Source organism: Nicotiana sylvestris, chromosome 10, assembly GCF_000393655.2.
Source record: "Nicotiana sylvestris chromosome 10, ASM39365v2, whole genome shotgun sequence".
In the NCBI taxonomy this organism is placed as follows: Eukaryota; Viridiplantae; Streptophyta; class Magnoliopsida; order Solanales; family Solanaceae; genus Nicotiana; species Nicotiana sylvestris.
Genome location: NC_091066.1, coordinates 37518088 through 37532358, shown reverse-complemented (window position 1 = coordinate 37532358; position 14271 = coordinate 37518088). Strand labels below are relative to the sequence as shown.

Sequence of the window (14271 nt, the reverse complement as noted above, 5' to 3'; positions counted from 1 at the left end):
CAGAGCTCGGGCGCTAATATGGTGACGGTAGTTCGTTATTGTCATTCCATTCCGAGCCATGCATAGAGGATTAAAAAAGGCCCAAAATTTCTTATTTCTGATGAAAATTTAGCAAAAATAGCAAGGGCTAGTCAGTTTTCAGACTGGTCATTCAAAAATAGTCAGCGTTTGCAAAGTCATTAAAAAATAACCACTATTTTGCTGCAATACGGAAAGTTCCAGCATAATATACTGGAGATAAGTGCACCTGTGTATTAACTTCCAGCATATTATGCTGGAACTCCAACACGCGGAAAGTTCCAGTATAATATAGTAATATACTGGAGTATTTTTCCGGATTTTGAACAATATTTTCGTTCAAATTTATCTTTACATGAAAAGTGGCTAAATTTCAATTACTTTTGAAACTGTGGCTAATTTTGAATGACCACTTGTAAATCTGGCTATTTTTTAATTTCTCCCCTGTTGAGGAGCATATCGAGTTTGGGTTCTCAGTCTTCTTTATGCCAGGTATTATAGTGATAATAGTTTCAATCTTTTCAAATTGCAAGGATCATTCGTTAGAGAACACCGAGAAGGGTTTTAAGCAAAATGTAAATAACCATTAAGCATTTATATTTTCCATAAGCAATGAGTTACATCCTTTGAGCAAATCACTGCCTGTACCAACTATTCCAAGAAGGAAAAGCAGACGGAGGAGATAAAATAAGATGATCTATAAAAAATCTATAACAAACACGGGTATGAAAATGTCCTGCGCAGTGATATTACATGATGAATACATTTACACATACATAAGAAATGGCCAGAAAACCAGAGCCTAAAGAGGGAACTTTTCTACTATTGCCTCGTCAATGATGTACAACACTGAGGCAATGCCGAAACTATGTATCTGGCATCCATATTACATGTAATGGTACAAGCCCAATGTTCCCCCAACCCAGCATAAGATTACAACATTAATTTCTTCCAGTGAGACAGGCTATACAAATCCTACATATTTTGCATGTCTAACAGCAGTTAGAAGGAATAGACAAATGCAAACAGTAAGGGTCCTTGTCTGCTCCAATACCATAATGAGCTCAGTCCAACATTCTGTCATCTCCTAGGTTCCACTCCATTGGCTACCTTCCTCAGTTTCTGCTCACTACTACAAGCCTTATCCATCACCCTTGTGTACGGGGGAATCATACATGGTTTATTTACAAAGCTGGTACTGAAACCTTCCGAGTCCCTAAAAGATTTGACAGGAGATGATCTTATTGATTGAGCTGAACAAGGTGCTGGTCCTTTGCGATCAGGTTTTCTAAAGTTGACTGAAAGACGAAGCTTCTTCGAAGGAAGTATCCCATCAGCAATTTCAACCAGATTATTTGATCCCACCACTGGTTTTGGTGCTATGAATTGTTTTTCAGATTTCTCCGTCAACTTACAAGCTTTCATGACCTTCTGACAAGGTCTTTTCAGCAACTTGACTGATTCTTCAGTGTTCTGCCTCAATGAATGCATCGCAATCTCGCAAAGTGTCTCAGCAGCAACCAATATTCTTGGAGAGTCAGCTGCTAGCATTAGATATATAATGAGCTTTGCAAGGATAAAAACGTCTCGCACAACAAGCATGAGATAGAGTTTTGACAAGATTTAACACATTCTTGGGAGCCAAATGGAGAATGTGCACCAATGCATATACTGAATCATTTCTTCATATCATGCAATATGATTTTGTCAAGATCTAATACTCTTTCGACATGATGCTTGGTGACCTATTATAGAAACTAGCAATCAATAAAGCAACTTATGCAACGTGATGGATATTAAATATAACTCAAAGAATGCAAATAATACAGGTTGATCCATATGAAATCTCTATCCATACTAATAGCAGATAATTCCAGAAACTTGTGATGGATAGACTTCAAATTAGGATAACTCTTTCGTTAGCGCTTACAGGTCGCACAACTAAGCACAATCATATTGAAATTGGGATACATCAAACAACCAGAAAGCAAGAGAAAACTGGACCACGCAACAAATGTACACTTTTATCCAACTAGCAGAGTGCTGAAAGCAGAAACTGCATATTCATTCAAAAAAAGTAGCAACTCCGCTCAAGCCACAGAGAAAATTACCCGGGGGAACTTCAGAAGTGCTGATGGCTCCAATTGACGATGAAATCCTTTCACACATAGTAAGGCTATCAGAGTTTGTTGAAGCATTTACATTTTCTGAAACTTGAACTCCTGTTGGAACTAGTTTGTGATTGTCAGTGAGTGATTGCAATTCCACAAGGAAATCAGTAGAACCTTTCAGAGGAGTCAAAATTTTTTCCACTCTTACCCATCTGCCTTGGCAAACCATCTTATTTGTAGATAATTTAGCTGAATCAGGAACAGTTTTAGGATGCCCAGAGTATGTATGTGACCAAGGAAAGGGAGGCAAACCATTTCGCTGAGATGATGGCTTGCTTAGACGAAGATCACTACAATTTCTTGAAGATGCAGGCTTGACTGTGTCCATGAGGAAAGAATCTAAATCCTTGGATGGAGCAAGGGCAAGGCGCTCCAACACATCCGCTGGCGTATATGATGGAGCATGAAGCATTGTCGCAACTGTTTGGACCTTGCCACAATGTTCCTGTGCCTATGAGAAGAAAAGGGGAAAATACATAGGCGATGAGCATTTAAAGATACTGGCATTTTCTTGTTTTTCCTTGAGAACCTAGAAACACTATCTATGTCCCATTTTATATGACATTGGTATTCGAAGAGTCAAAGTTTCTCGTTTGGCTACAATTTTCTCAACTATTCTTTTCGTAACTATAGTTGTAATTGATTGTGATTTGTAGTACTTTTGTAAGGCTTCTAATATGCAGATTATATCTAAAAAATAAAGCGACTGATGTCCAAATGTCATACCAAAAATAGATGGTTTGACCTTGTACTTCAAGCTCCACCATTCCTTTTAGAACAAATGGAGTAATTCCTCCATTCTTAAGTATACGACTTGCATAGATGCTACCAAACCAGAATAATAGGATCTTGGTTTCTATGGTTTTGACAAGCCTCAGTTCCGTGGGTGAGAATGCTTTTCAATTTTCATACATCCAGATCCAGTGCACAATAGGGGTTTAAGGGAATCAAGAAGCAGACTTGCTTGACCAAAAAAAGAATCAAGAATACTAGGACATGAAGCAGACTTGCTTGACCAAAAAAAGAATCAAGAATACTAGGACATGAAGCAGACTTGCTTGACCAAGTGGACTGTCAAGATTCAGTTTCAGTAACAAATAACCTCAAAAGCTCACCTGATTAAAAGACGGATTATCAATCCTGGTCTCTTCCTTGTCTCCGTCGTCTCGACTTTCTGAAGAAGAGCCGGTACAAGCATGGACACAAGAAACTTTGCTATCAACACCAGAATAATTCTGCGTCTGTACAGATTTCTGAAGTCGAAGCATGGAGTTAGCATCTCTAACCAACCGCATGAGACTGTCATTTGAACTTGAAGCTTTGTTTCCCTTATCTTTGGGAGAAGGTGCACATTTATAACTGCCATCAAGTAGTTTCCTCAAAGGCAGATCATCTACATCTTTTGTGACATCCATGACGTCAGATTTCAAGCCATACATTCCTGAATTAGATATCCCTTGTCAGTTCCTCAGAACATCTATGTATATAACCAGTTGGTGAATGCTAACACCAAGAACGACCAAAGAATGTTGTTGATCAACCGAATAAGTTCCAGGGTACAGCAAAAGCTAGAAAGAACATACTTTAAGCTTCTATTTTATCAAACAATATGTACAAATCAAGGATTAAATGTCAGGGTACCACAAAGCGGATATACTTTACACAAGCTATTTTGCCAAATGCAGGTCTATTGTATTGACATGATCAGATGCATTGCACTGACTTATTACCTAGACAATTCTGAGTCCAAAAGCTGCATAAAACAAGTATATCACACTGTGTGCTAGTGCGAAAGTGCAACCTTTCACTTGGCTAGGTAGTTAGAGTATCTTATATAAAATTACATCTAGTATAAAGTATAAACAGATTGCCGTGACTTGAGACTTCTTGTAGGTTTTGGCTTATATATCTCCTCACAGAAATGACTATGCAAAATAAACATATGATTCGAATTAAAGTTATAGTAGTATGTATTTTTGGCCTTCATCGACGTGGTGATTCACATGCCCGAACCAATGATGCTTAGCAAAATATCTTTCCTTTGGAAGAACGTGATACAAACATGCATGTGCAAAAAGAATTTAAAAAGATATATTTGACACAGATTATCAAGTAACATTTGTATCAAATGTATGTTTTACATCTTTTGGGACTTAATGAAGAATGACCAAGTGAACCAACCATATCCTTACTCAGTCATACCTCTGTGTGGCAAAGGGAAACTCTTTAGCATCTGAATTGAAGAATTTGCAGATGATGGAAAAGAATTCGGTGCATTGGTTTGGGATAAATGGTGTTACATGGCAAAGCCCATAATTTTACAGTTCATATACAGCACTCAGCAACAAAAAAACACAGTTGCTAGATAATTAACGATATTTAAAGAATATGAAGATTCCAAAAGAAAAAAAATGACATAGGAAGAAATTAAACTGTAGTTAACAGTTTCCAGTTTTTAAACATCTTAAAGGGAAACAAGTGCACCATCAAGGGATACCAGCGTAAGACCTTGGAAAAGGAAAGTGCGGAAGCCAGGTGTAAGTGGCAAAAACAGAAGGTTAAAAAATAAAGTTTGATTTATGTTTTTCATAGTTCAAAACTTGGAATGCAGGCTTAAATTAAAAAAAAAAAGGAACAAAGTTCTTTGGTCGTAAACCTAGTACTAGAATACACACGGAATAGTAATTCTTCTTAAGTATTTGCAAGAAACGGAATAATACATACCAAGAAAGTTTCTTCCTCCAGCAGCTGAACCGAAGCCAACCAAGCTCTTTAAAGAGAAATTACTTTTAGTAACTTTGCCATTTCTTTTATCGCTTCGTTTGCCACTAGAATTCTGCCTTTGCTTAACCGCTTGAGTCCTCTCTGACAAAGTTAGAATAGATTCCACGAATAAATCATTTTACTAGAACCATTTTATATATTTTAGAAGTATTCAAATAAAGACTTAAACACAAAGCTGATATATTAATACATTTACATACTTCAAAACTGATAACTCGAGAAAGCATTACAAAATTAAATAAGTTCAAAGATATTTCTACCACAAAAACAAATTGAAAAGAATGAATGAAAGCTGAACTCCTAATCATTACGCCGCCCTTCAAGAGTTAATGGCATGAAAATCTAAATAGATATTAAAACAGTCCCTTCATCAGCTTAATCTATCAGTAGAAGATTCCAACACCCTGCTGCATATTTGTCATTGTAATATTCTTTCAATTTGCAAACAAGTGGGCAATTTCAATGGAGTACAGATAGGAGGTCCTATGAGATTAGAGAAAATGGGTTATATCCTTCAAAATACATCGTTAATCTCTCTCTCTAGAAATTCTTGAATCCAAAACTCGGCGGATGTCGTCCTTCTACCCTCCTCCGCGTAAATACAAAGCTTTTCTTTGTGGCAGGGTTCGAACTCGTAACGTGTGTCTAACCCACACATCAAGCACTATGCTCTTACCACTTGGCCCTGCAGGCACTTGGTTAATCATTTAATACCATATCTCTTTTAGAATATCTTATAAAATAGAAGGAAGACGGAGAATTGCTTGATTAGTACTATACGTCTGAACTCATTGGGCTTGGTTATGACTCTTTAAAAGGTTTAGTGAAACTGAAAATGAACTAAATAACATTTCTTAGCACATGAGGCATTTAAACAAGCTAAACTAGAACCACATTTTAAGCTTCTATTAAACAAGTAATGTAGCTTCTGTTCTGGTGGTTTAACTGTACTCCTTAAGAGCCAAAAATATACAACCAGCAATATATTTTAGCTGATTGATCAGCAACGCACTTCGTAGAAAGGTCAGCAGTGAAGTCAGTAGGCAACACACCAACCATAGACCTAGTTGGAAATAAAAGCGATTTAGCTTTAATGTCATAGAAGATATAAATTTAGCTTCAACATTAGTCAAATTTATGGCAGCATATATAGCAACTCAGCACATTTGCAACATTTGCTATCTGCAATTGAAGTTGCTTCCGAAGAAAGAAAATGCGGAAAAAAACTAGATTGCTGATTGGATTTCTCATTCAATCTTTACAGGATTCCATGTATGATATCACCCATGTGATAATACACTTGGCAAGCCTTTCCTGGTGTATCGAGATCCTAGATTCTATCCAAACAGTAATTTTAATTAAGAGCTACAGTCAGTTTAGATGATCCAAGCTGCAGTTACTTTAAAAGCAATCTTATACAAGTGATATAAATCTCTTTTGAATCTTCTATATGAAAAAAGGGGAAAAAGGAGAACTAGGAGAACTATGAAGTCTAGATTTCCATATTAAAAAAATGATCCAAGGCAAAGGAAGGCTAGAGTAAGCTACCTGTACCATTATTATATTTCTTATACATCAGTTTTTTTTTTATTTGGGGGGTTAAAGGTGCACCTTTGCGCGCTTAAGCACTAAAACTAGATGCAAAGCAGGTATGTATGAAAATTAAACAACTGAACTGTGCCAAGCTCCTGACAATTAATTATGAGCTTTGTCTAAAATATAAATATTTTAAATACAAGTGATATAAATCTCTTTTGAATCTTCTATATGAAAAAAGGGGAAAAAGGAGAACTATGAACTCTAGCTTGCCATATTAAAAACATGATCCAAGGCAGAGGAAGGCTAGAGTAAGCTACATGTACCATTATTATATTTCTTATACATCAGTGTGTTTTTATTTGGGGGGGGGGTGGGGTGGGGGGTTTAAAGGTGCACCTTTTGCGTTCTTGAGCACTAAAACTAGATGCAAAGCAGGTATGTATGTTCTTGCTTAGGGGTGCTTCAGCTCATGCACGAAAACGCTAAGGCGTGCTCCTCAAAGTTCATGAGCTCTATATTGAAGAAGAGGACACTAAAGAATAAATATAGCAGGTAAAGCAATATATTAATTGTAAGAAAATGTTACGGGTGAGTATGTTAACATAAACATGAATCTTAAAACTATATTTTTGCATTTAATCAAAAATTTAAAAAGATTTTAAATTTGATATTGATGCTTTTACTATACTTCACCTAATTGCCGTTTTTTCAATTCCTCTATTCAATGCTCATAAAAAATTTCTTGGTGCTTATTAAGGGTGGCAAGTGGGCCGGTTAGGCCCGGGACCGGCCCAAGCCCGCGAGCCCATATAGGTAGTGGGCCTAAACGGTCCTACTCGTTTAAGCCCGGGACCAGGGAGATATACAGGCCCATGTGGGCCGGTTCACTATAGGGGGACCGTTTGGGCCCGGTACCGAGTCCTAAGTGGGCCGGTTCAACCGGTCCCCAACGGCGAAATTTAAAAAAAAAAAGTTCCCACTTAATTTTCTAACTGTTACCCATTTAAAATGTAGCCGTTATTGCTGTCAAAATAGCCAAATAGCCATTTAACCCCCCAACTTTGTTTTAACCTCAAGCTTTTTATAATTACACTTTTTCCCTATTTTTAACTATAAATACCCCTTCATTCTTTCATTTTTCTTCACCAAATCATCAATCTCTCTCTAATTTTCTTCTAAAATTGGTTACTTTGTTGTTGCAACTTGTGTAAAAAATTGTGAAGTTGGTGAATTGAAGTATTCAAGTCTTCAACGATAATTAACTTTCAACAAGTTGTTCGTCAATTCGGTAAACTCGTTCCAACTCTTTAGTTTTAGTATTATAGTTTTGTTTGTTTTATTTAATTACTTTGTATAATTATAACTAAGATGGCCTATTCCTTAAAAAAATGTTTAGTAAAAATAAGGGAAAATCCAAGAGTGGTGAATCTAGTGGCGAATCCATTCCTCCTCTAATTCCCCGGCCTCCCCTACCCAAACACCATACCCGCCCTCCACCTGCTCCTATTCTTGATAGTGATAATACTTTATTACAATTTATGGAGAGTCAATATGTGCATAATGTTGGATGTGGTGAAAACTTAGATCATGAATATATGAATTCTCTTTATGGTAATCCAATTATTGATGAAGAAGATGAGCAGGAAATAGATTTAGATGAAACGCAACCGGATGATGATACACCCACTAGTCATGTTGCTCAAGTTAACCCAACTAATCTAAATGATGCCCCGGTTGACACCCCCTATTACTACCCCTACTTTTTCTAGACAACCTTCTAAACGGGCCGAAACATCTCTTGTTTGGCCATTTTTTATTCAAATAAGAGAAAAATAAAGCTAAGTGTAAAACTTGTGGCAAAAGAGTTAGCTTTTAACTATGTTGATCGGGGGGACGAGAAGTTTGAGGAGACACATAATGATACACCCTCAAGATAAAGCTAAATATTTTCAAATGAAAGCTGCGGCCGGGGGTTCAAGTCCAACTAGTCAGCCTAACCCTAGTACCGGGTCAAATCAATTTCAACTGGGAATTAACACTGTTACCAGTGGTATTTTATATTATGAACCAAGAAAAGATAAGGAAGAATTGGCAAAAATGGTTACTGTTATGTGCTTACCCTATAGTTTTCCGTCTAATCTCCATTTTGTGCATTATATTAGAAGAGTTTTTAATCCTACTTATAAAGGATGTCATCGCACTACCGTAAATAGCGATATTTATAAATATAAACATGAATATGAACAATATTTGCGCTATTTATTTACTCATATTAATTGTCGTGTTGCTATTACTACTGATATTGGTAGAAGTGATAATGACTGTGATTATCTTACTGTTACAAGTCATTGGATTGATGAGGACTGGATAATGCAAAAGCGCATTATTGCTTATAGAATAATTAATTCATGTCACACAGGGCAGTTTATTTCTAGCACGGTTACGGATATTTGTAGATATTTTTGCATTAGTGATAAAATAATATCAATTTCAATGGATAATGCTACTAGTAACACTAATGTTGTAGCCTTGCTCACCACTAAACTAAATCCTGCATTTAGTAACATTTTTTATGTTAGATGTATTTGTCATATTTACCATTTAATTGTGGGTGATGGTATGAGAATTTTAAATGTTGAAATTGAAAAGGTTAAAGTTTTTTTATTCAAACCGTAGAAGTAGACTTAGAGAATATTTTAAAAGATGCGATGAATTTGGCCTAAGAGAAAGAAAGGTTCCTAAACCTTGTCCAGCTAGATGGAATTACATGTATGAAAGTTTAGTTGTTGCATATGAATATAAAAACCCCATAAACTCAACGTTTAATGCTCATATAAGTGATGATGATGAGCACCTCACAAATGCGGATTGGGCTAATGTTAAAATGCTTGTAGAATTTTTAGAAAGATTTCATGTTGCTACAAATGAATTTTCTGGGCAATAGTCCTATTTCGAACTGTTTAGTTTATCTTGCAGATCTTGCAAATTTGTTTGCTTATTTTTCAGAGGATGGGGAAATTTATGAAGTAGCTATTGATTCTATGAGAAAGAAATTTAAAAAATATTTTTACCCTATTCCCCCTATTTATGGTATTGCTGCCTTGTTAAATTCTACTATGAAATTAGGTGGTCCTCAATATTGGTATCGATCTATTTATAATGGTTTAGCACTTGAACCTGAGGAGTTGTCTACACTTTCGGATGCACAAGCTTCAATTAAAATAAATGCTCTAACTATTTATAGTGCTTATCAAATTGCACTAGATAATGCTAGACCAGATTTTCCAACTCCTTCTTCTAGTTCTCAATCATCTAAAAGAACTGCAGGAGTAAGAGCACTTACTGCTTGGACCGAGTTCAGGGGTTCTCAAGGTTGTACCACTAGTGATTGTTCACAACTAAATGAGCTTGAAGTTTATTTGTCACAGGGACTTGAGGAAGTGAATCCCGACGGCTCATTTAATCTCTTGGAATGGTGGAAGGACAAAGTAAAAAACTTTCCGACCCTTTCAAGGATGGCCCAAGATATTTTAACCATTCAAGCTTCAACAGTGGTATCGGAGAGCGCTTTCAGTCAAGCAAGACTTTAACTCGGTGATTATAGAGCGTCTATGAGGGAGAGCTTGGAAAAATCAATACTTTTCAGAAATTGGATCCGTTTCGAACGAAGAAATTTTGGACTTGCTGAATCACAACCAGAGGTAGACGAAGCTTACGAAGAAATGCTAGCTGAACTTGCAGAGGATGCAGCTTCGCCCGGAAGTGGTGATAAACAAGCTTCTTTTCCGCCACCACCAACAGAAATTCCTCCAAACCTTGATGGATTTACGAAATTTGCAAGAGACACCATGTAAAATTAATATGTAACTTGTATTTTGCCACATCTTGATTAGTTTCCACCAGGGTTTAGAGAGATGGAAAGAAATCACCTAACCTTCCCCCTCTATTGGGATTTGGATCCTGGTCTTTCGAGATTTGTTCCAACTTCGTCGACAGCTAAGCCATACCCTTGGGTGCAACACTGTCATATATATTTCAATAAGATTGCAACTTCGCAACCCATTTTGTTTTTGGGACAACTAAAATAAATAGCTAGTTGTAGTTTGGTCCAACAGTGAAGTTGAATTTCATTTGTTCTATACTCTCTATAATATGAATTATGTAGGAGCGGGTAGCCACCAATGCTTTCAAAGATGGAGGTGACAAAGAAGCATATTACTTTCATAATGAACAATGTTTTGCGGAGCCTATAAAGGAAATGAGAGAAAGGCATGGGGCAACGTCTAATGTCCTTGTAATTTGAATAGGTTCCTCGGAGGTACCAAAGGGCAAATATTTAGTTTATTACGTAGACTGCTTACACTTCTTGAAAGGGGAACTTTTAGAATCTTATTTTTCTCAAACTAATACCACATGTTACTTTCTTTAAGGTTTTAAGCATAACTTACACAAGGCATCATTGGAATGTCGTGATTTTCAGAAACAACAATTAAAACCATTACACAGACTTGAAAAATCAAAACAAGATACATGACCCATAGGCATTTCCAGTGTCATCTGCGAGTGGATGCCATAATAAAATTAAGACTAGTCCAGCCAACTCATACGAACACATGGATAACTGTGATGAAGAATATACATGCATATTGGGCATTACCTCCATTTTTGCAATTTGTAGGATTTGCTGAAAACTCAGTACTAAAGCCTTTTCCATCTTCACCAATTTTATTTGCAGCAGCGTCCATCTGCACTATCCTTGATCTCTTAGAATTAGAATTACTATTTCTGCCTACCTTCCCAAAATTCCGATGTGATTGAGTAGCCTCTAACCCAAGTGTCAATGGAAGCTTAGTATTTATGCTCCTGAAACTGTGGTCTTCTGAAGCATCCTCGGCATTATGTATGGATTGATGACCAGAGAATTCACTCTCGGACATCTTACTCCAAAAAGCTAACTCTGAGGTTTTAATGGCACGAATCACATCTCAGATAATAATATTGGGAAAACAATATGTTAAACTGGATGCAACATTAGCAGTATAACTTAAAGTTTCCAGGTTTGGACATTACCTGCTTTAGTGTTTCAAAAGAAATACTAAAATAAAACAGATACATGCATTTGTGCTCTCTGCCTCAATGGGTTCCGAGAATTAGAAATAATATGATATGTTCTAAGGCGCATATGACATCTTATTACAAGCAAATCACCCTTTCCACTAATAATTTCAACTGCACTGTGATGAACTACATAATTGACCAGTTAGTAACTTCCACCATAGTAAACATTACAATACTTCATAATTTTTTTTTCTTGACAATACCCAGCTAATAACAGATAGTAATATCATTCAAATCCTGAAAGATCAATGTACTGAGCTGACACCAAATTATTTCCCATGAAGACCGGGTATCCTCCTCAGTCTGTCTCAACCATAAATGTTTTTATAAATAAATTCGTCAATATCTTAACTTAAGGCTAACAGTTTTAGCTGTCTCAGTTAGTTCAACACAATATGCAAATATAATATCTACGCATCCAGAAAATCTTGCAATAAAATAACACTAAACCTTCCTAGACTGTACATAACGACCAAAGCTAACTTTTACCCCAAAATGGAGAAAATGAACAAACTCTACATTGAATCATCACAAGCTCAAGTTCTACTCATAAGGAGAAAAAAGTTAGCCATATTAAACCCCAAAGTGTTTAACTTTTTAGAGTTTAAATTCTATTAATTGACGGTGTAGAAAATATTTACACAATCAAGTCCATCATAAGGTGATTGCAGGTAACTCTATTAAATAACGGTAACCTAAAACAACTGGTAAGTAACCTACGGTAATAGTTAAATTACAGTGATGGTGTAAAAAAATCGAGGATTACTATGTTGTCAGTCTATATAACTTAAATACAACTTTTAAACAGTAACAGTGAATTTTTACATGACCAGATCACTTAATAATCAATTACAGATAACTTTCTGTATCAAACATGAATAGAAACCCAGAAATAGTCTAAAAATCTTTTAAACTGTCAGGTATATAAGTTAACTCAACCGGAAAATGTAGAAAGGGAAATTATACCTTTTCGTCTGACTAAACCATCGCTCCTATCAACAGAAGGAGCAGTCACAACAGAAGACCTATCCAATTTACGAGCACGGCCGCTGAAACTTTCCGATCCCATAAGCTGAGACACGTCCACCTCCACCAGAACAGAACCCTGCAAAGTTTCCATTACCTCACCAAACCCCACCAAACAAAACCCTCACATAAATTCAACACAATCATATCAAAAGAACAGCGAATTGAACAAATTTAAGCTGGAAAAAGCTAACTTGAGCTTATTTTAAGGATAAATAGAAGATTCGAACGGAAAACAAGAGAGAATTTATGGATTCTAGCTGAGAGTAACATGTTGCGGCTGAAGAAAAAGAGTCTAGGGCAAGGAAAAAAATTGAGGGTTGAGAAATGAGAGGTATTTATACTTTTCGGGAAAATGAGGAAAGTGAGAATTGAGTTTCATTTCCGTCGGTGGGGATATTCGGGTGCGGTTGTCATCAGCGTAATCCACTTGACACGTCGTACTAATTGTATCCACGTGGCTTTATCCGTTTTTGGAAATTAGCAGGAGCTTTGCTGGTGCTTCGACCCGCTTGTGGTGTTGTCTGTTAGCGGGTTTTCTCGAACTGGATATTTTATGAGTTTACGAATTTACCCAGATCACAATAAGCTAAGATTGACTGTCAACGGATGGGACCAAGGGCATTTCAGACCACATAATTTTTGGTAATTAAAAAAATTGCCCCTTTTAATTTATGAGGCAAGCATTTCAGACCACATAATTTTTGGTAATAAAAAAAATTGCCCCTTTTAATTTATGAGGCATAGTTTGACAAAACACGAAATTTAAAAATTTTGATAACTTATGCTCTTAAATATACCATGAGATTTTTATAAATATAAAATCATCATTAGGAGTAAAATTAATGTTTATATATCCTGAACTATACACCAAAATTTTATAATTTTGTCTAAATTTTCAAACTTCATTCAAATTCTTCAAGCGAGAAATTGACATTTTGATCGCTAGAGATAGTTCTGTCACTTTAGCTTAAGTTTGTGGCTTGAGTAGGATATGGATATACTAAATGTGGTTGGTTTGGATGATTTGGAGGAGGCTTGAGCCATAACTCAATCTTATGGCCGTGTGATGGAGTTAGGTTGGCTTAGGTCCAAACCCCAAGCCACTTGTGGTTGTGTTGGATAATAATTAATGTTGTAGAGAGCATTGTGAGCACGATATTGACCTTGTAGCACTATTTCGCTAAGCTAGCTCGAGGTTTTATAAGAGGTTTTCTTCAGAATGCATGTGTGCTAAAGCTTGTATTACCTGAGATTATAATAAGTGATTTAATTTTCAGAAGGGGAGCTCTGACGTAATTGGTAAAGTTGCTGTCATGTGATCAGGAGGTCACTGTCTTACCAAACGATGTCAAAACCTTTTTTATTAAAACAATTAATGATAGTGATGAGGTAAATCTTAGTCAAGCATAATAAACTTCAGATCTGAAGATGAATCGGAAAATAATGGGTAAAACAAAATAAGAGTGATCAATCTTTATTGATGTTTGCACTATTTCACGAGACGTAGAGGATAATCCATTTTTCTTCCTTTTCAAAAAGAAATTGATGGAGAAAATAAAGAGAGAGAAAAAGCACCCCCCCTCCTGCTTCGAGAATTCCCCTTATATATATA

The 14271-nt window shown here is 36.3% G+C and overlaps 1 protein-coding gene across 1 annotated transcript; it reads right to left on the bottom strand.

Annotated features, from left to right (window-relative positions):
- Positions 1-701: 701 nt before the first annotated feature.
- On the bottom strand, positions 702-12969 carry LOC104210632 (uncharacterized). The gene is made up of 6 exons (XM_070160089.1): positions 12597-12969; positions 11170-11469; positions 4914-5054; positions 3305-3630; positions 2130-2640; positions 702-1559 (listed from the first exon to the last, which is right to left on the bottom strand). Exons 1-6 carry the CDS (start codon positions 12748-12750, stop codon positions 1099-1101), a joined length of 1893 nt encoding a protein of 630 aa, XP_070016190.1. The 5' UTR covers positions 12751-12969; the 3' UTR covers positions 702-1098.
- Between the last annotated feature and the right edge of the window lie 1302 nt (positions 12970-14271).